At 37.3% G+C, this 23240-nt stretch overlaps 1 protein-coding gene across 2 annotated transcripts; it reads right to left on the bottom strand.

The window, feature by feature from the left end:
* Positions 1-6400: 6400 nt before the first annotated feature.
* On the bottom strand, positions 6401-12863 carry LSM8 (LSM8 homolog, U6 small nuclear RNA associated). 2 transcript variants are annotated; one of them, XM_082472439.1, is made up of 5 exons: positions 12575-12703; positions 12243-12283; positions 11476-11523; positions 8779-8906; positions 6401-6659 (listed from the first exon to the last, which is right to left on the bottom strand). In XM_082472439.1, exons 1-5 carry the CDS (start codon positions 12654-12656, stop codon positions 6569-6571), a joined length of 390 nt encoding a protein of 129 aa, XP_082328565.1. In that variant the 5' UTR covers positions 12657-12703; the 3' UTR covers positions 6401-6568. The 2 variants fall into 2 exon arrangements, with proteins under 2 accessions (XP_082328565.1, XP_082328566.1); XM_082472440.1 differs by lacking the exons at positions 12243-12283; positions 12575-12703 and adding an exon at positions 12712-12863 and having other exon boundaries at positions 11476-11516.
* Between the last annotated feature and the right edge of the window lie 10377 nt (positions 12864-23240).

Genomic DNA, 23240 nt, shown 5'->3' with positions numbered 1-23240 from the left:
AGTTTGATAGTGTCTGGCCTTATATTTAGGTCTTTAATCCATTTTGAGTTTATTTTTGTGCATGGTGTTAGGGAGTGTTCTAATTTCATTCTTTTACATGTAGCTGTCCAGCTTCCCCAGCACTACTTATTGAAGAGGCTGTCTTTTCTCCATTGTATATTCTTGCCTCCTTTATCAAAGATAAAGTGACGATATGTGTGTGGGTTTATCTCTGGGCTTTCTATCCTGTTCCATTGATCTATATTTCTGTTTTTGTGCCAGTACCATACTATCTTGATTACTGTAGCTTTATAGTATAGTCTGAAGTCAGGGAACCTGATTCCTGCAGCTCCGTTTTTCTTTCTCAAGATTGCTTTACATATTTGGGGTCTTTTTTGTCTCCACACAAATTGTGAAATTTTTTGTTCTAGTTCTGTGAAAAATGCCATTGGTAGTTTGATAGGGATTGCATTGAATCTGTAGATTGCTTTGGGTAGTAGAGTCATTTTCACAATGTTGATTCTTCCAATCCAAGAACATGGTATATCTCTCCATCTATTTGTATCATCTTTAATTTCTTTCATCAGTGTCTTATAATTTTCTGCATACAGGTTTTTTGTCTCCTTAGGTAGGTTTATTCCTAGGTATTTTATTCTTTTTGTTGCAGTGGTAAATGAGAGTGTTTTCTTAACTTCACTTTCAGATTTTTCATCATTAGTGTATAGGAATGCAAGAGATTTCTGTGCATTAATTTTGTAACCTGCTACTTTACCAAATTTATTGATTAGCTCTACTAGTTTTCTGGTTGCATCTTTAGGATTCTCTATGTATAATATCATGTCATATGCAAACAGTGACAGCTTTACTTCTTCTTTTCCAATTTAGATTCCTTTTATTTCTTTTTCTTCGCTGATTGCTGTGGGTAAAACTTCCAAAACTATGTTGAATAATAGTGGTGAGAGTGGGCAACCTTGTCTTTTTCCTGATCTTAGTGGAAATGGTTTCAGTTTTTCACCATTGAGGACAATGTTGGCTGTGGGTTTGTCATATATGGCCTTTATTATGTTGAGGTAAGTTCCCTCTATGGCTACTTTCTGGAGGGATTTTACCATAAATGGGTGTTGAATTTTGTCAAAAGCTTTTTCTGCATCTATTGAGGTGATCATATGGTTTTTCTCCTTCAATTCATTACCTTTTAAATAGGAAAATGAAAAGAATGGAGCTAACATTTATTCAGTGTTTTACTCTGGTCTAGATTCCATATTATGTGGTTAAATTACGTTCTCTGCATAATCATCATATTAGCTTTGCAAGGTTGCCATGCTATCATTTTCTTCTTTTTATTAATTACAAAATTGCTGTTCAGGGAGATTGATTAATTGGCCCAAGATCCCATAGTTAAGAAGTGGCTGAACCAGAATTTAATTCCAAGCCTGCTAGGCTCCCAAATCCATTCCTCTCCCCATAGCATCTTTGCATTAATAGTATCCAGATACAGGATCAAGTTAAGAGATACTTCGTGAAATCTGATTTAGCTATATGTTTGCTTTTTAAATTTTTTTTTTCCTGAGAAACCTGATTGGGCCTAGAGTTTGTTCATTCTGTTTCATAAAGTAGTAATCAATACTTTGTTTTCACAAATGACAATGTGTTGTATCCCCTGAGATATCTCTTACCCCCAACCCCTGCTCCTGGATTCTTTTCCTTTTAACATACTTCAAATATAGTAACAAGTTGGTACCATTTTCATTATATGGTATTTGTAAAGCCAGCATATGGGGAAAAGAAAACTAAACACAAAATGTTTACAGTATAATTGAAAATCACCCTTATGATAAGACAGAAGAAGCCACATCACAGAGCTGAAGGAGCCCCAGAGTAGAAATAATAGGATGGGATTTTGATCCTAGTTTTACCAATACTTGACCTGTGTCACTTCTGGCAAGTAATACATTTATAAAATAAAAGGATGTTTAAAAAAGAAAGATGTACAAAAAAGATGGAAGTAAAAGGGCATAACAAAAAATCAGTACAAAAATTGGATGCTTTTTTAATGCTAAACCTAAGAGATCTGAAAGATGTCTTAAAGAATAGTCCTCTCCTTCTCCATTCACCAAATGATGATAGTAGGCAGCAGATGGTATACTGTTAACTAATGATAGAAGACTGCTGGTCAAGTCCTAGTTTGCCTTTATCCTTAGTGTTATGCAACCTACATAGACTCTACAATCCTAAAACAGAAAAAAAAGTTTGGAAAATGATTCATATGAATTATATCCACTTAAAAAGACAGTTTCTAGTTGCTTTAAATGAACTCAAGCCCCATAAGTTATCGTAGAGCTCTGAAAGAATTTTATGAAACAACTCATGACCGTGGACAGTAAATTTCTGAGTCAGGATGGTTTGGTTGAGGTGCTACATAGATAGATACAAGCTTCACAAGGACAAGAGACTTGTTAATATTGGCCCCTGGTATATCCACAGCTTTGAGCACATTATCTAGCATGCATTAATAGCTTGACACATGTCCCTGAAGAAATTCCAAAATCTATTTTTTAAAGTCTGTGGACACATAGAAAAGAAAGCAGTGGTCACTAGGAGGCAGCATCAATGCACAAAGACCAGCTATGCTCATGTCATGTAGCTTCCCCATTATAGAGAGGAATGAAGATCACATCAAAGCATTTGACCAAATTCACACGAATAATCCCTGTAAACAAGATGGAGGATAAGGACTAAATATCTTGCAATTAAATGAATTTGTAGCTGGTTTAATGAGAGCACTGTGCTGTTTAATGAATCAGTATCAACATGGATGGAGGTAGCTCTGCCTTGTCAACATTCGTTTTTCAATCTTACATGTAAACAGAAAGTAATTTTTTTAATCAGATTTGTCCATGATGTAAAAACTGAGAATAACAGCCCAAGTTTAAAAAAAAAAAAATTAGTAAGATAAGATTTAAACTGAGTAAAAGGAAATTTATAAAATGAAGAGGCCCCAGTTTACATGTTTTGAGTTTTCATTTTCAAATTCTCAGTCAAGAATATATGATTGCCATAAAACAAATTAATCTTACTGTATACTTGTTAAAATAATGTAAACTTATTATACATACCTTCTATTTAACCTGAAATCCTCATAATTTATATACTCCAAACTCTTACAGATATGATAGCAAGTGGGACTCTGTAAAACTAAAGTGATAAGACCCATGTCTGTAACCTTTCCACGTTGGTCTTTGAATACCTAGAATAGCTATTTACTGTTGTAGCCCACAAATCATACCGTTTTAAATGCAGTCTACTTTCACTTGCCACACCCTGGAAGATAGGTATTATCCCTGTCTTAAAGGTAAGGATTCTGAGGCATGATTGGGGATTCATCCAGGCATATGACAAGTGCTAGGTCTTTTAGTAATTCCACCACACTTTCATTACTTAGCTTTTTAGTGAGTATTCCTTTTTGATCCATTTCAGATCTACTGAACCACAATCAGTTAGAGTAGGGCCCCAGAGTATTTAAAGCATCTCAGGTAATCAAATGAAAATGGTCCACAATGCAGCTTTGGGAACTGCCTTAGATACCTAAGTATTTCCTTCAGGCTTCTGAGAGATACTTAACAGCAGAGATTTTGAGGTTATACTTGCTGCTGCTAGGCCATATTATATAAGAAGTACAAAAACCTGGTTGAATTAAGAGCCTGATTTCACAAGTATGACCTCCTGTAAGACACTTAACCCTGTTGAGCCTGTTTCCCCATACATAAAATGATCAGTATTGTAAGCACTTGGCATCATGCCTGGCACATCCTATGCACTTGGTAAATGCTCCCTACTAATTTCGAAGGTGAAGGCCCAGAATACACTATACTGCCAGTTAAGGACTGCTTTTTAACTGTGGCTACTACACAAATAGGTTCACATGCCATTATGAAGGGACTGTATACTTTCTCATCCACATGGTAAATCTTTCATGTTACACATCTGAGAAAAATGTTGACATGGATAGCCTGCATTAGGTTAAAAATTTAGAATGACTTTATAAAGGTGTTAAACAGATGTTTAAGTAAAGCAAATATTAATAAAAGATTATCTTTGTTTTAAACAGATAGTATCTTTTCAGTTAAAAAGAAACATTAAGTCCTTTTTGCAGTTAATTGCCCTTTACAAAAAACTTTAGTGAAAATATTTTGCCAAGAATAATTTCTTTGATTCATTATTAAGTTGGGCTTAGTGTCTGAGTCACAAAGCACAGAGGTAACTGCAAGTTAAAATTGATTTTAGCCTTTTTATAAATAAGAAATTGATTACAGAATAAAGTCTCATTAAAGAATATAAAAGACTTGACACTGCATATTAATCACGTTGCCACTCATAATTGTGGCTCCCTTACAATGCTCATGAAAAATGAAATCCAACTTGAATGGGTTATGAGCATAAAGAGCCTACCACGTGCACCCAGGAAGGAAGAATTCCATGTACCATTTGGTGTATTTTCATGCATCTCCCCCACCAACCATTAATAAAGACATCCAATTCATATTCTGGGAATGATTTTTCTGGCATCAATAAGGAAAATACATCTTTACAAGGCATTTTAGATTTCAAAAGGAGAACACATCATATTAGAAACTCATTACTGTGAGGGAGAGGGACTATGGTTTGTTTACTGGTTCATGTGTAATTTGTGTTAGGTCAACTATGTTGAGAAAGCATCTGATTCTGGACATCATTTATACTTAGAATACATTTCACTTAGCAATCGAATGATCTATATTCCTTATTTGACTTTTAGGTTTACCAATTTAAAATACATTATTTATTTAAACAGAACACCTGATTTACAGTCCCTAATTAAAGTGGCCTGTTTGCTTTACCCACTTTGCATTAGTTTCCTTTTATTACTAAATTGATCATAAAACCTTATACTACAAAAGCCAGATATTTATGAATAGCCAGTACTACCTAACCTTCCTCTAATCCTCCCAGAGACAACCCTAAACATCAGAACATCAGCCAAGTTATCTGGGTAATGGTGCTTGATGACCAAAACTATCTCAACAGTTCTCTCCTTACAAGTCTTGTTTTTGTGAAAATGTGAAGATATTTTCCTCTGGAAAATGTTTTATTTGTGAACCAAAAAACTGCCATGTTTAATAAGTAGGGTTTTCAATTTTAAAAAATACGATGAAACCCACGTCTGAACTCTGAAAGGATCCATTCCAGAAGCCCTTTTCAGAATTTATACAAATTAGCCATCATCTCTTCTTATTGAGCTTGTATTTTTCATTTTGAGCCAAGGGACAGCAACTATGGCCTACTGGCCAAATCCAGCCTGCCACCTGTTATTGTAAACGAAGTTTTATTGGAACCCAGCCACAGCTATTCGTCATGTATTATCTATGGCTATTTTCATGCTACAAAACAGATCTGAGTAGCTGTGACAGAGACCATATGGCCCTCAAAGCTTAAAATATTTACTATCTGCATCTTTACAAAAGAAGCTTGCCAACTCCTATTTTAAACACTTTCATTAAAAAAAAGAAACTATTGAAATTTTGTTTGAATTACAAGAATGTAAATATTTTTCTCTTGTTATCACAAAGTTACACACTTTGGCCTACATATGACTTGATGAGAATTTTTGTGGACTAGCCTGGATAGCTAAACACTGCTTATAGCATTGTTTCTATGGATTCTTTAAAAAGTACACACAACCAGTTGTACAAAGGAGTTTTAGAAAATAGCCTATTTGTAGATGAGGGACATTAATCTACTTAATTGATTCACTACAATAATCAACCAAAGAATAGGCCTGACATGCTTGGAGAAAACAGGTTTACTTCTTTTGAAATCAGGTTTATGGAACTAGGGAGTCATGAAAAGTTGCTGACAATAATAGCAAGCACCGCCTCAATATAAACTCAAGATTTATTTACTCACATTTATAAATAACAAAAAACTCCTTTAATACTAGAAATTCCCCAATTCTTAAATGATAAGATGGCTTTTAAGACCATATGGAATCAATTTTTTCAGGTAATATACAACTTTGTTAGCATTTTTCCTTTTCTCAACCAAACACACTTTTACACACACTTCTAAAGTGCTAGGGAGCCACCAGGGCAGTGTGGTAAATGGGGATGGTTCAGATAACTGCACAAGACAAGATTTACCTTCCTGTGACTTTCTTAAAAATCAGGGACAGAAACATATGTATCCTGCACTATTGATGGTATTTGTATGCTTAATTTATATAATACTTGAATTTCTCTTTTCAACTAGTTTTCCATAAATATTAAAATAGCAGAATGTCTTTTCTAAAAGTTCTCAAAATAATCATTAGATTTTTATACTATTTAATAGAAAAATAAAACCAAGCTACCAAATGTATGATTTAGGCCAAAAAAAAAAAAAAAAGTTTTTTTCAAGAAAATGTAGAAATATTTTAATTTACATATCATATTACAATGAATCAATATGGAGTCAAAATCCACAATTACACTTTCATAAAAATTCTGCCCATCATCCTCAGAATAATCAGTTTCTGTACAAAGATTTACAGATGTCCAATATATGTAGTTTATCCTTAGTGTGCTACAGAGTTCAGAGGTTCTGCTCGAATATTCCCCAAATCAAGTGCAGAATCTGTCTCTTCATCAATTTCTCCAATGACTGCACTGTAATTGTTTAAGGAAAAAAAAATCAGTTAAAACAATCTCATTTCTGATTAAAACTGAGAAGAGACACTAAAAAAAACTACTACTTAAGGTGAAAAACAAACATTTTCATAAGGTTGTGAATTGTACATTTAAAGTCACAAAACTCAAACAAATTGAAGGCAACATTGTTACAGGAACGAATATTAAAGAACAGACTGCATATAGTGTGACTGGATCAGGAGTCTTTATTTGAGTAACTTCAATGAACTAAACCCATCAATGGTACATATAAAATCTATTAGTTTCCCTTTCATGATTTCTCAGTTGACTCAATTTAAATCCAACACCAAAAAGAAGTACAATTCTTCACACGTAAAGATAATAACAGAACAGATACTCAGGTATCTAACAAATGATTTTTTGTTGTGATTGGCAAGGGTTAAAGCCAGCAAATTTTTCCTTGATTCAACACTAACATAACACCTATAACATTAATTTCACTAATACCATGTTAGGTAACCAAGCCATGGCTCTCTAGCTGGATACAGTCATTGTACATCCAGACCACGGGACATGTATGAAACATTATTACATAAAAAATTGGTTGTTAAATTTGTTTGGTTTTAATGAAAGTAAATTCTACAGACAAATGTTATACAGAATTTGCCCGATTTTGCTTTAAACTGTATACAGTCTTTAGTTCTCTAATAAATGGGAAGTACCAAACTTTAGGAGAATATATTAAGTTTTCTCAATATGAAACATATCAAGATCTTAATTCCATCATTAAAAATTTAGTATCATTTAAAATCCTTATGGAAGACAGTGGAGTGCTGGAAAATGTTTTAAAACTAGCTCTCCAAGGAAAAGGGGGAGGTTGATTTGCAGTGTTCACTGATATCCATAGTGCAGATACTCCCACTATGGCCAATTACAAGCTACCAAAAAGACATCAACCAACCAGCTTGCAAAATTCCCCAAAATATAAAAATCTGCTTCCGTGAGCCAGTAGAAGCTGGCTCCAGCATACCACTGTGTCTATAGCAATGTTTTAAATTTTTTAAAATTGAAGTTCAAAAAAAAAATTTTTTTTTAATTAAAGTAGGAGAAATTGTCGTAAAATCAATTATTATACAGAGCCCCAATATAAACAATCAGTGCTGTTCTGGTCAGGAGACCTGGGCCCCACCTGCTTCGCCTTTACAGCTCACTTCACCTAAATGTTATCTCTATAGAATATTTTATAAACCTCTGATTAAAGATCAAATGATTTATCCATCTAAAGGTGATTTTCTTAAGACAAATAAAATGAGTAAAGTATTCCTTTAGCTTCCATATCCTACTTGTCCAAAAAAGTAATCTGAGATGCTAATACATCTTTTGCTGCCTTCCAGCCATGTTTTAATTTTAAACAGTACTCACTAGAAAACTGATTCAACACTCTTCTAGCCTCTATAACTGCACTAATACAGAAGCTGCTAGCCACATGTGACTATTAAAATTAATTACAATTAAATAAAATCTAAAATTCAGTTGTTCAGTCACACCAGCTACTTTTCAAGTACTCAATGGCCACCCACACAGCTAGTACCTACCATAGTGGACAAGGCAGATATACAACATTTCCATCATCCCCAAAAGTTGTACTGGACAGTATTGCTCTACACTGTTGCACTTTTCTTAAATTGCTACCACTAAAATATATCTTCTCAAACTGCCGTATCAGTGTCACAAGTTAACTGAGGCCACAACATAAACATGGGACATCTTAAGTAAGCCAATTATACTAAAAAATTAAAAGAAAAAAGTAAGTAGTGGATAAATTCAGCTATGTTATAAAGCATTATTTAAAATTGTTCACACAAGAGATTTCAAAGACATTTTCAAATCCTAGCCCTGGGCCCTGGAGGTATATTTATGTTCCTCTGGAATTAGGGGTACTTTGGAAGAACATTTTAAGAAGCCTCTCCAATGAACTATTCAGTGTAAGGCAGGGCACTTTCTGGACAATATCCAGGCTACTTAACTATTAGAAATATGGACAAATCTCAGTAGATAGAAACCTCTTCTCCATATAGCAAGGCAATACACCTATAGTATATTTAACTTGCCTTTAAAAAAGACATATTTTACTTACACATTATCACCTCTCACGATGTATAAACCTAGTACCACTTGTTCTACTCCCTGTGAAGAGCTGAACACTCGTTCATGGCTTTCATCCAAAATCAAATTAATGGTCTGGTCAAAACCTTTCAGTGTTCCCTGTAAAGAAAACATTCAAGAGAAAAAGACAAATATTCTTGTTTACCTGAATGTGTTAATTCAATGACACCATTTTAGTTGCCAGGTACTCCAAGAGAAGTACCTATTTTAAATATATATAAGTTCACTATAAAATACAATACCTCTTTATGATCAACAGGCACAAAACTTACCTCTTGGTTTTTTAAGAGGGGCAGTGGGGAACCCACCACGCTTCTGACTAGTGTGCAGAGTTGTTGAGAATTACAAAGGACACCTATGTACTGGTTTATTTCCAAGGAAGTAGCATAAAAGCCCAGGTAGTCCAGGAGCTAATATTCTAAAGATACAAACTAAAACAAGGGAAACGTAAGGGAAATAGTCCTCTACACAGCAGCTATAGCAATGTAACAGTATCACTTCATGTTACATGCTAGTAAACATGCTGCACACATTATCTCAATTAATCTCTACCCTTTGTGGTAGATACTATAAACATTCCCACTTCAGACAAGAAAATTTGAGGCACAGAGAAGTAATCCCTCAAGGTTTCATGGGTAGAAATTAGCAGAGCTAGAATTCGAACCATGAAAGGCTTGCTTCAAAGCCAGACCACTAAACTTCTGTATTATACTACTATGAACAAGCAAATATAATCTACCACTTTTCAGAGATTCAAATCAGTACACAAACTTCAACTGGTAGTAATAGCTAAGGCTTAATGAGTACTTAGTATCTGCCAAAGTGTTTGATGGGCCTCATGTGGATTTACTTATTTAATCCTCCCAATAATCCAGTAACAGTAGATGCAAACATGACTATAACAATTAGAACATTCTAGAACTTGAAGGATATATTCAGAGAAAGTTTTATGAAGAATCGTGGTTCTTAAAAAAGGAAGACATGGGCCTATTACAACATGGTAACTCAGATGCTATTCAAGTTTCTGAAGAACATCAACTTATATTGGTTTTGGTTGGTTATATTTCTCATTAAAGTTTCACGTTTTAAAATTCAAAATACATAAAATTAGAGTGAAATAAAGAGAAAGTGTCAGCTAGGAAGAGAAACATTAGTTAATGTTAGGAAGAGAAACAAAATATGGAGTATTTACTATACTAAACTAGCAAAGAGTTGTTACCACATCCATACATAGGCTCTTGGCTTCATTTTACATGCAACTATTCTATAAAGTGAACCATGTGTCAAAGAAATACACAACTACTGAACTTCAGTACTCAAAAATGCTCTTTTTGTACTTAAAAATGCTCTTTTTAAATGGCTTTCCTTCTTCTATAAAATTAATTTTCCAATTTATCATCTATCCTGTTAACAAAAACAAGAAAATTTAAACTTGAGGTTTTTACAAAATAAAAAACTATTTGCAAATATTTGTTAATAGCAGTAGGCTTCTAAGATGAGATTAAAATATTTCAAACTGTCCTATTTGACTCGATACAATGTGAAGTACCTTAAAAACAAAACCAAAAAACATGATTGTTCTCTTGATTAAGAAGGAAGCAAGGCAACTGGCGTTAGCTTTTGGAGTCAAATTCAATTTAAATCCCACTTTGGTTCTGCCACTTATATCCACGTGACTCTGGGAAAGTAACTCACTTTTTCTGAGCTAGGTTCCTACCCTAGAATGCAGGGTTAATTCTTTTTCACAGAGCTGTACTGAGATTAAGTGATATAATACATGTAACATGCCTGGTACATGACATATGTTTAATAAATGGCAAAGTCTGACACTTCGGTAATCGTCACTTAAGGATCCACTGAGAAAAAAATCACACGGATTAAAAACAAAACAAACAAAAACAGAACTGCAGAATGGGAAAATAAAAGACTAAACTATAGGAATTAGATAGACAACAGAGAAAGGTTAGCAGCCTTAAAACTTTTTGGAAAGTGAACAATCATATGAATTATAAACGAAGAAATTAAGTAGCCCAAAATCATGGGATTAATTCCTCAGATCAAGGAACAGGTCAAGGAGAGAATCCAAGATTTTTCTGGAATTAAAAAGGGATACTGTGATAAAAGGACAAATGAGATGAAGTAAATTTATTCATTCATCATAATTCATTCTACAAAAAACAAGAGATCATACAACCTAAGAATATCTGAAGAATATTAACACCATACAAGTCTTAAATGTTCATTATTTTATAGATGTAGTATCTATATCTTAAAAAAGTTTCTAAGAACCATAAACAAAATTTCAAAAAAATTATATGATTCTGGTAGTGGTTGTCAGAGCACTGAATGGGGAAGGAAATAAAAGATGGAGGAGGAAGATAAATATTATAAAATACAGGCAGATATCTGCAGACTAGACTAGAAGTTCTCTGAGGGCAGAATCTATTACCCATCCTAGCTTCTAGAAGCCTTGTATGTAACTTACAATGTTTATTAATGAAAAAAATATGGATTGGCAGCTATTTATCAATGAGATAAAGACCTGAATCATAAGAAAACTGCAATGCAAGTGTACTGTGGTGCCTAGTCATCGGAGATCAGAGGTTGTACATAAAAATTAACAACCAATAAGGCTACAAGAAAGAGAATGAATATGCCAAATACTTACCACAATCATTCTCCCATCAGAAGTAATGACAGCAACAGTTCCTGATAACTGAATCAAGGAAAGTATTTCTCAGGGCATGTAAACTGAAAACTTAAAATCTGGTAAGGAAATGGTTTAAGTTACTAGGAAAAAGGTAACAGAATTAAGATACAACTATTCAACACAGCCACATTTACAACATAAAAACTTTATGTTCTTCAATTTGGTGTAACATTCACACAATTTAAAAAAGGGAAAAAATAGAAAAAGAGCATCCCTTTCTGTGTGTGGTCAGTGTATTATATCTTAAAACAGCTGGGGTATTTGGTACTCTTTTCTTACTGGGGAATATTGCCAATTTGACAGTTGAGCAAGATATTTCTCCCTTTCTTAGACCTATTTCTTCATCTCTAAAACGAAAATTGGATCATTGCTAAACTAATCAATGTTGAATGATTTCAAGCACGTTAAGACACTGTCTTCCAGGACCTGGCTTCTGGAATTCAGAAGAAAAGAAGCTATATTCAATGTCACAGGTACCAATATGCTTGCATCATTAAAAGCCTTTAGCATTTCACTTTTGTCCCAAATTTGTACATGAGAGCACAATGCAGTGTTCCGTTTCTAGACTTTAAAACTGTAACAGGTGTATAGGGTAATTCACACGGGCTTTTTAAAGTTATTTGTCCCTCAAAACGATCCATTACAACAGCAAGCATTATTTTAATTCCATCAACAAAGAAGTTGAGATTTCAAGTGGTAAAGGGGCAGATATTCAATTTTTGCACCATCTGTAAAGTTTTTGGTATCCTCGAACAACGAGCAAAGCCTATAAATAAAACAAACACATAGACAGATTTACACGACCATCGTTGCCGTTGGTTAAACTGTTCCTCTTATTCCCAAACCTGAACGTATAGGCCCTAGGGAAACAGGAAGGATGAATCAATAGCTGATTTCTATAGAGACACGGAAAAGTTCGGAATAACCACGTTGGTAGGTTTTTTTTTTTTTTTTCAGATTAAAAATAAAAGACACCTTGGGCCCGTACAAGCAGCAGGTTCCAGCCCCAGGGGCGGGATTGGCGGGTCCCAGATCCTTAACCCCTGCACCCGCATACCGGGCCCCGCAGCTGTCGGGCGTCGCAACCGCCCGCCGATCCCGACCCCCTGCCTCTCCAGCACTGGTCCTCTCCGGTGCATGCGCGGGACTCGCCACAACCCCAGCAAATGCCTGTGGTGGCCGGCTCGAGGATACGGTTGATGTAGTTCTCCAAGGCGGACGTCATGATGCTCGGTCCGGCAGCTGGCAACACAGCAGGACCGGCGACAAGAACAGCTAAAACGGCCCGCCAGGAACTAGCGGCGGCTCCCGCCGACTGGCGGCAGCAAATACCGCGAGAGTACCGCACTGCTGCCTCCGCGAATCAGAGACTGAAAGAACCCGGCCAACCATCCACAAGAGGCTAAGCGACGACTAGTTTCAATGCGCGTGCGCAGTATATTTCTACTGTGTTTCTGGGCGGTGTTCTCGGAAGCCGAGAGGGACAAAGCGAGCAGGCGGTGGAAGAAAGGAAGAAGCCTTCGGAAGGTGGGGTAGTGGGGAGACGGTGGGCGAGCGGGCTTCATGGCGGAGTGGAAGGCTATGTGGCAGAAGTTACGAAGGGGAAATATTGAGAAAAGACGGGCAAGGCGGGAGAAAACGGAATAAGGTGTTTTCGTCACACGTGAAATAGATGCGTGCTCTTCTGGTATGACGTGTAGACGCGGGGAAGTGGAATCCCTAATTTCCTGCCACAGGGGCCGAAGATTAACCTTCTAGAAGCTAAATGGCCTAGGGCAAAGTTGCACACGTTGTAACCATATGGTATATACGCCTGGAGAACACAGCAACAAAAAGCACGTTCGCAGTTTGCATTTGCCTCTAAAAGTGCTCCATCGCGGAGGCGTTGTTACTCATTTATGTAAGAAACTGAATCCAAACAGAAAAGTGTGTGAGTCTCCCTTAGAAAACCGTCTTCCCTTTACCACGCCACAGTCTCCCTCCCTTCAGGGTGAAATTAGTAACTAAAAGGCAGGCAGGTCTGCTGCTCCGTCCTGGAAAGGACTGATTCAGGAAGAGCCTTCTAAATAAGCACCAGACTGGGTTCTAGTCCTACACTGCTAACCATATCGTGTGGGTATCCTTGCACAAGCAACGTCAACTCATTTGGGCCTCAGTTTCCTTAGATCCTGCTACATTTATCATTTGGGGTATTTATATGTGTTAGAAAACGTCACTTATTTTACTGTGGTACCCTAACTTCAAAGGACTTGAAGTTAGAAAAAAAATCTATGTACAAAATACCAGTGAGAGTTATTTCCCCTTTGTACAAAATTGCCTTATGATTTCAGTTAGACTTGTGATTTCTTAACTGAAGAATTGAGGATTTGAAAACTCTTGCAATGTCAGCAGTTTTCTTCTGAAAAATCAAGCATATGTTTTCATTACAGCATACCCACAAAATTACCTACAGATCACTCCCAAATGTTTAATATTTTATATACTTAAACTTACTCTGACCTGTTCGAAGCCACATGTAGTCGGGAATTAGGTGGTGCCTGTCCCAATTTTTTTTTGGGGGGGGGGGGTGGTGGATGCTGGAGGGCGGGTAAATGAAAGTATCTTCCATAAATTAAAAAAATGAAGATATTGTGTGGTTTGCAAATGTTAGACATTGAACAAAAAACCAAAGTACTAATTAGTGATAAATGAGGTATCATTAGTAAGGAATTTTTAAAAAATAATGTGCCAAGTATTTAAAATCAATAACCCATGTAGTGTTTCATCTCTTAGAGTGTGTTTATATGTGAAAATGTTCATTTACATTATATAGTAACTTACAGAACTAATTTCATCATAATACATTACAAGTTTATGACCTTGTGTGGTTTCCATTAAATTAATATGCCAGATAAATGACAGATGTGCAGTGTTTATGGAGCATCACAAAATCTCTTTGGTTTGAAAATTTTTACATTCGTCTTAAAACTATGTTTTCTGTAGTCACTGATGATCACAGATGTGGAGAGAAAGCCTATGGATAAAGAAAAGTCTTTAATAAGACAAAAATGAGTTACATCTGGATGCAAACATTACATATGTGATTTATCTAAATTAGCGTTGTGACCTTGGGAGTACACGGACACAGAGAGTTCAACACCTCATAATGGAAAATTAAGTTAAAGTTCCAACAGGGGGAAATGATATAATATAAACATCTGACAACTAAAAAGTTAAGTAGGGGTACCGTGAGATTTTGAGCTTAATTCAAAAATCTCTCAAAGTGCTACCCATACTCTGTCACTCTTTACTGAGGAGTAAAAGTATGCTGGAATGTTTTTTATTTTATTAATGGAACACTTATTTTATGCCATTAGTTCTGAATCCAAACTTTGAGCAGATAACTAAAATTTTTTATATTTACTTCACTTATGATTGGCTCAGTATTTTATATATTTCCCAACCCACTCATGAATCTCTCTCATTAGTAATCCAACGGCACGTATCTAGAACAACAGCCAAGATTTATCAAAAATAGGGCAGGAAAGAGATGGGAAAGGGTAGAAAGGAGTTCCCTAGATATCTGACATTCCTGGAGTTACTTTCCACTAGTACAAGGGTCCCCAGCCCCCTGGGCCGCGGTGCCTACCGGTCCAGGGCCTGTTAGGAACCGGGCCGCACAGCATGAGGTGAGCTATTAGGTGGGCGAGCCAGCAGAGCTTCATCTGCCGCTCCCCATCTCTCCCCATCGCCCGCGTTACCGCCTGAACCACCACTCCCCCACCCCTGGAAAAATTGTCTTCCCCGAAACCGGCCCCTGGTGCCAAAAAGGCTGGGGACCGCTGCATTAGTAGAAACCAAGGTATGTAAAGTAGGTCTTTCTCTGGTTAATGATTCTCCTGAGAAGCAGGGCATAACTCACCTCCCTTTGTATCCTGTATTCTTTCATTAACCTGAAGAATCATACTCATACTAGATTCTGAGGAAACTGAATTTGCGCTTTACTGTGAATGGTTTATGGGAAAAAAATGATAATTATTGGAAAATTAAAATACTGCTTTTAACCTAATTTGATATGAGCTTTTATTTACTTTTATTTTTATTGATTTGTATTCTTACAAGTTCCAAAAGTGTCAACCAATTAGCAGTATATATTGAATAGATCTTTCTAGGGTTCTCCAAGGCAGAAAAGGACGTAAATAAACCCTGGTATCTCCTTACAAGGAAATTCCTGAATAGGTACAGAGCTCTAATTATGAAATAGTGTATGGAAAAATAATAGATATCCCAAATTATAAAGAAAGGTAATTGATATGGAAATATTAATTCATTTAACAGTATAAATTACAAAGTGTTTTTCATATATTATGGGGGTTTTTTTCCTTTTAAGGTATTAAGATAGGCATTTTTAACACCATTTTTTAAGGGATGGGAAAAATTAAATATAACTAACTTGCTAATCGAGAAGCAGTATAGGATTGTGATTAAGAACACTATCTCAGGAGCTACCCTGTTTGGATTTGGATTCTGTGGGACTTTGAGTGGATTACTTAACCTTCTTGCCTCTGTTTTCTCATCTGTAAAATGGAGAAATGATGGTACTTACATCATCAGATTGTTGGAGGACTAAAAGTAATTCTTGTAAAGCCTGGCATATAATAAGCACCCGATTCATGTCAGTTATTATTGCTCATGGACATAGATTACATCACAGGTAACCTTTTACTCAGTCCCAGAGCTTGTTCTACTACATTATTTTGCTCACTGCCTTTTTTTTCTGATTGGATAAATTGAGCAGTGCACATTTTAATTGCTTAAGGAAGGGGAAGGTGGAAATGTGTTAGAATCTTGGACGTTTTATGAAAAAGGTAAGACTTAAATTGGGGCTTGAGCAAAAGTGCAAATGCACTTTAGGAAAATTAATCTGACATTAATTATTTACAGTGGAGGTAGGAACTGAGGATTAGAAGGCTAGCCAGACTCCAGGTGTGAGTTTCTGATTTGTAGCAGTAGGAATGGAAAGGTGGAAGACGTAATTCAAAGACAGTGGTTAAGCAAGGCAGGGAGGCAGACAGCAAATCACGGGCAGCATAGTGATAGTGGTTGGTGAACTGGCAGAATGGCAAGAGTAGGGAGACCCCAGGAAAAGGCAGGGCTGCTTGTTAATAAAGTACATGGAGCCAAGCTGTAGAACTGTGTAGGTGTGACACTTACTGCACACCAGCCAGTGGTGAGGCCACCAGACACTCTGGGTTCACTAGCAGTGGCATACACTTTACCCTAAACACCTGGGCATCAGGATTCTAAAAGCTCCACAAGTGACGGTAACATGAAGCAAAGTTTGGGAACCACTGGACAGCATTAACAGAGACAGTAACAATCCAAATGAGAATAGCACATTTAAAAGGACATGTGAAATTCCTAACAAGAAATGCTGTAGTAACTTAGAGAGTTTTACCTTTAAAAAAAATTGCAGGTGGCTTGAAAAATGACAGTTTATGGAAGAGTTGACACTGCTGCGTGTTGGAAGCAAGGGCAGGAGAGCATCATCCTCAGACGTTGCAGTTGTAAACTTTGCAGTTGTAAAGTTTGCAGGAAATATAGAGATGCCAGAGACAGATGGCTCTGACCCATTGTCTGTTGTTGCTTTTGTGCAGATCTAGGAGAAATGCAAAATAAGCACTATCAAAATGTAGCACACGGCTGAGCTAAGCCAAGGGAAGAATAGGATGCCACACAGTGAACAGGTGTCATTTGGGTACTGTATTCCTTCAGACCAGGAGCGATCGTGCAGTCAGCTGTGTGACTTTACATTCAGCTGTTGGTTCTTGGTAGCACAAGACATTAAAGTGCTAGGAAAAATTATGTATGTACCACCCTGCTTTCTGCACTATTCCACCATTACTCCCCTGTTAACAATCACATGTGAGCTGATTCATATTACACCAGACAGTGCTCTAGCACAACAGACTGCCGATATTCCACTTCAGATCTGGACTTTGGTTAACCTGCCCCTATTTTACTTATCTCCTCCTGTGGTTGAGGTAGGCAGGTATTATTACCTCTGACTTTGCCCTAAGAGGATGCTTGAATTCATACAGCTTGGGGCAGCTTTATTTAAGTAGTACGTGAACAGTACAACTAATCGAATGGAGCACCCAGACCTCAGCCTTTTCAATATCTTTTGTGTGTTTGTGTGTGTAAATTACCATTTTTGTGTAATCACTATTGCAAGGCAGATTAAGGAGCATTGTTTTAAGCTGAGTGCTTTACTTGCTTTTTTTGTCATTTTTGCTTGTCTTTTAAAGATGAATGTCTTTAGCAGCTTGGATTGCAGTACAGATAAAATTTATACTGTCCTTTTTACTGTGATTTTGGCGTGACAGACTTGGAAGATGATGATGGCAGAAATTACTTTAATAAGTCTCTGTGATCTTCAATGTGAACTCACTCCTGATGGTATAATCCACACTGAAAGAGCAGGTTTATTTAGACTTGTTGCAGACATTATATTGCGAGAGAGATCAAAGCTAATTTATTGATATACTGAGGTTAGGCTATGAGGTATGAATAATGTGAGAAAGTACAGAAAGATAAATGGTTTGGTAGTTTGAAGTATATAAGAATTGTCTTGACAAAAACTAAGTTACCTTGAGTCACTAATGGAAAGCAGTTGCCTGAAATTACATTAAAATATGTATGGAGTAAAAAAAAAATGAAAAAGAAAATCAAAACTTTACCTTACTATTTCTGAAAAATTCTCATTTTATAAGTTTTGCCATTATTTGATTTTGTACCTAAAATAGAATTACACTCCCACCTCTACCATTTTTTTTTTTTGTTTTCCAAACCATGGATCTAGATTTTAAGAGCTGGAAGGAAATCTAGGAATTTGCAAGTCCACTTCTCTCATTTTGTAGATAGGAAACTGAGTCCCAGAGAAGCTGAGTGACTCTGAGGGTTACATAGCAGAGCCTACAGTGAAGGCCTCCTAGATTCTAGTTCAGTGCTCTTTACAGTAATTAGTAATAAAGTTACTTTTACTCACAAGACAAAATTTGAGTCTATATCTACAGATTATCAGCCCATATCCATGGATATGTCATTGTCTGCCTTTGTAAGGCAGACTTTTTCAAAGATCAGAAGGAATTGATATCCAAGAATATACTCAAAGGCAGCTCGATATTTTTCAGATATCAGTACCTCTGGGAAGAATAGGAAAAGCAAATAGGATATTGTGGTAGGCAGCAGAATGGCCCCCCAAGGATGTCCACATCCAAATTCCTGGAACCTGTGATTGTTACCTTCTATGGCAAAAGGGATTTTGCAGATGTAATTAAGGTTCAGGACCTTGGTGTGGGGAGAATATTCTGGATTATCTGGGTGGGCTCGACTCTAATCACTTGGATCCTTAAAACTGGAAGAGGGAGGCAGGAGAGTGGGTCTGAGAGATGTACGTGAAGACTGGTTCCACTGTTGATGGCTTTGAAGCTGGAGAAAGAGGGCCAGGAGCCAAGGACTTTAGCTGGTTGTCTTTAGCTGGAAACAGCCCTTAGTTTACAGCCAGCAAGAAAACAGGTATTTTGGTCCCACAAAAGCAAGCATACCGAATTCTGCCAGTAAACCAAGTGAACAAGAAATAGATTCTCCTTTAGAGCCTCCAGAAAGGAACACATTGTGCCAACACCTTGATTTTAGTCCAGTCAGACCCATACCAGACTTCTGACCTATAGAGTGTAAAACGATAAAGTTTTCTTGTTTTAAGCCACAAAATTTGAGATAATTTGTTATGGCAGCAATAGAAAATTAATGGAGATAATGCAACCACTTAATTTATTATCTTCCTGGATTTTGACTAAAGAAAGTCATTGAGAAAAGTAGCTATACTATACTTAGGAGATATGGAGAATATTTGACCCTTTATGAACAGTTTAAGTACTACTGCTCATGACTGTCTTTCTCTGTGGCACAAAGTCTTTCTAAATTCTAAACTTCTCCCCAGAATTTCCTCCACAGTGAGCTTAGGTGTAAAGCATGGGTTTCTTTAACCTAGATTACCATTTACTTCATGTGTGTTTCTTTCTCATTATACTGGTATTATCATAAGGTGGAGGCTCCACTGTCAGGGCAAGGAGGAGGGGTACGTGCTCAAGCTTTACTGAAATCTTAGGTCTTGATGAGGCATTCAGCGGTGTTCTTCTCAGCCTCCATCTCACTTGTGAACATGTTCGTGGTTCTGCTGGTTTCTTCTCTGGGTTTTATTTTCCCCAAAGTCATTTTGTTAGTAAATAACAAAGCCAATCTTTGAACCTAAGCAGTCAAGCTCCACTGCACTACACTGCAATTTTAACACTGTTGTCCAAGGGAAATGCCCAATAGAATGACAAAATAAAGACCGTGATGTAAACAAGAGGTAGGTCATTTAAAGTTAATGGCCCCGGTGTGAGCACTTGGTTAGGACAGTTACAAAGAGGCAGATTCAACAATTTAAAAAATCTTATTCAACAATAAATGCCTCTGGTGCATTTATTTTATTTTTTCTTCAGTATTAGGCATCTGAGTTGTTAATATTAAACACCTCTAACGGGGGTTGGCAAACTGTAGCCCTCAGACCAAATTTTTTTGTAAATAAAGTTTTATTGGAACACAGCCACACCTATTAATTTATGTATTATCTCTGCTGGCTGCTTTTGGATGGCAATGGCAGAGCTGAGTAGTTGTGACAGAAACCATATGGCCCACAAAATAATTAGTATCTGGCTCTTTACAGAAATTTTACAGACCTCTGTTCTCTAATGTCAACAAATGAGATTTCTAAAGCTTTTATATGCATATTACCTAATTGTCCTCTACAAAGTTTGCACCACTCATTCTTCCACCAGGAAAGTGAGCTAATTCATCATCCTGGTCAGCCTCAGATATGACCATAATGCCCATTTTTGACCAGCTTTGAGATATGATCCCTCCATTTTTCTGAATTTGCATCATGAATAACAAAGAAAGCAAAACTCAGATATATAAGACTTTAGAAGAATGTCTGTGGTGTCTCCTCCTTCTCTCCCTTCCTTCCTGTTGTTGGAATGTCACTTTGGAACCGAAGAAATGTTTTCCAAGTCATTACCCCATGTGATAACTCCTGCAGTGGGATTTTTCATGCATAAAAATAATGACAGAAAATAATGATCTGCATTTTAACATATGCATCAGAAACTAACTTAAAAACCACAGACGTCGTAGCACAGTGGATTAAAAGAAATTCTCAGCAGAGAGTTGTTTTGAAAAACAAAAGGTGGTAATTCAAATTAAAGACAACCGTTTGTCAGGGGTGTTCATCATTGTTTTTCAGCTGTTCAACATCAGAGCTCTCTTACTTCTTGAGAATTCCCTACTTTATGAGTTTGGGTGGGACAGAGAGCTCATTATATCAGGTACTTTTCTTGCTCTTTCTTATAGCAAGAGAGATCTAGGCTGTTTATGACTACCTGACTTACAGAGAACGCGCTCTTGTGGTCACACAGCTGCAGCAAGAGCAATTTCATAAAGGAGCCATGCCGTTGATACTCCTGGTGGCATCCAGGGCACGTGGGCACTTCAGCAGTATTGGGGCATGCAAGCTTCAGTCTGTATTGTTTTGCAGTGGTGTCCACAGGGTACTAACCCAGCTTTGCTGTGTGTTTGGGACGTGCTACATGGTTATGTAACTTCTGAATCTTGTTCTCCAGCCTGTCTCACAATTATGTGAGCTCCTGAATATCCTTCAATTACTTCCCTTCCTGCTTGAATCAGCTCAAGCTGGTTTCTGGTTTCAAGCTGGCAACTAGGAATTCTGACTCTAGAAACGTTCTGGAAGCATAGTGCAGCAGTAAGCTACAGTGATCTTCAAACACTTTTTTTGTTCTTTTAGCTGCTAAATTTTTATAAACTAAAAAAAAATTTTAAACTGAAACCTCCTTATACAAGCTTACTTTGAAATCCTAAGTTTTTGTATTATAAATTTATTAATTATAAAGAATGTAATTCCTGTCACATAGTATTTTGTTTATGTGCTTTAACTGTATTTTCTTTCAAACCTTGGAGTTGCAGATTTAACTTAAAGTTTAGGGCAAAGCCCATACTTTTCAAACCCATCAACTGACTTTATTTTCACTTTAAATATGTTACCACGCATTCTGTGAAAACTGCTGGAAAGTCAATCCACCATGAACCCTAAACCTCCCTGCACATCCTTTCTGAGTGTGCTGCAAATGCAAGGCCTTGGTCATTCTTTTTACCTAGGCTAATTGTATGTCCCTTCCAGCTCAATTTTTAGGTAAGTAGGTGTATAATAATGACCATTTTCTAATTCTTTCAAATCTATTTCAGTGTGCTCCAGTGACTTGGAGTTGTTGATATGTGCATCTGTGTTTGAGGGCTTTTTCTATGTATGTGTGGCAGGCTGGAAATGCTGGGGAATTAACACCCTCAGAAAGAAGTCTTCAGTCAGTGACTGACAGGAAGGTTTGTAGTTACCTCATCCCCTTCATCAATCAGGTGGGATAATTCAGCTGGGATATCTCCAGTCATTCAACAGAGTAGCTGGCTTATAGTGCACCTTTCATTGGCTGCCTTCCTTCCTGGTAACACTTCTCCACTCCCTTACTGGCTTTCCCTAAATAAACTACTTGCACTTGAATTCTTGCCTCAGGATCTGCTGTTGGGGGAACCCAAACTAAGACAGAGGTCATAAATACTTCTTCCTTTCAAAGGGGCCTGTGTCCTACTTGAGTTTGAGGCTAGCCACAGCCTAACTGCAATCCTTATCATCTGATTTCATCTGATCATCTTTTACATGATGCAAAGGATGGGATGGGGCTTCTGCCCCTCTCCACAGACCTGTGCAGGCCTCTGTAAATATCCCTGGGTAAACAATCACTGCTGCCGCCAAAGTTGGTTTAAAGTGGGTTGTTTACTCAAAAATGAAATACCTATCTCTGGTACCTTAGCCAGGCTGCTGCCCTGAAGCTTCAGTTAGGCTCCAAGATGCAGCAAGAAATGAAGCACAGGAATGACCCCATTATCTGACTGTAGCGCAGGAGCTCATCTTTGTCCCTGACACCACAGTGATCTAGTTGTGGCATTCAGAAGCCTGGGCTAAACTCAGTTTGCTGATTTTGGTCATGGAGAGGAAGGTTTGAGCTACCCATGCCTCTTTACTGGGGTAATTGGGTGTGGGATACCTATTCTGTAAAGGCCCAGAGCTTACAGAATAAGTCACTCATGTAGGCATTGCCAGTACTAGTGGCAGTCAAATACTTAAGCAAAAGGCTTCTCCAGTCTTCCCCAAATCATGTTGGGATGGTGACAGTTTACCCCACCTTTTTGTGAGACTATCCCTATCATATTACCCCTCTGAGTCTAGGGATCTCTTTATAGACCTTTCTGTTCAGAAGAGTGTCTTAGGACAGTGTCCCCAGAAGTACAGCTTGAAGCAAGGATTTATTTGTATGTGATTTATTAAGGAAGTGTTTCCAAGTGAAATCAGTAAGGAAGCGAGAGAAGCAAGAGGGGAAAGGGGAGAAACCAAGCATGGGTGAGTTTGCAGGCTAGGTTTCGCTGAGGGTAGCTTCAGTCTGACCCCACGGGGAATGCTGCTGTGTGAGTTGACGCCGTGCAATTTTGTCCTCACTCGAAGCAAGGGAACTGGGCTTTCAAAACCTCCCACCTGTCACTCTTCGGGGAAGGCTCAGGGAGGCAAGTTTCCAGCG

This window comes from Balaenoptera physalus (genome assembly GCF_965194825.1).
Source record: "Balaenoptera physalus genome assembly, chromosome: 8".
Lineage (NCBI taxonomy): Eukaryota > Metazoa > Chordata > Mammalia > Artiodactyla > Balaenopteridae > Balaenoptera > Balaenoptera physalus.
This window is presented reverse-complemented; position numbering and strand designations above follow the sequence as displayed.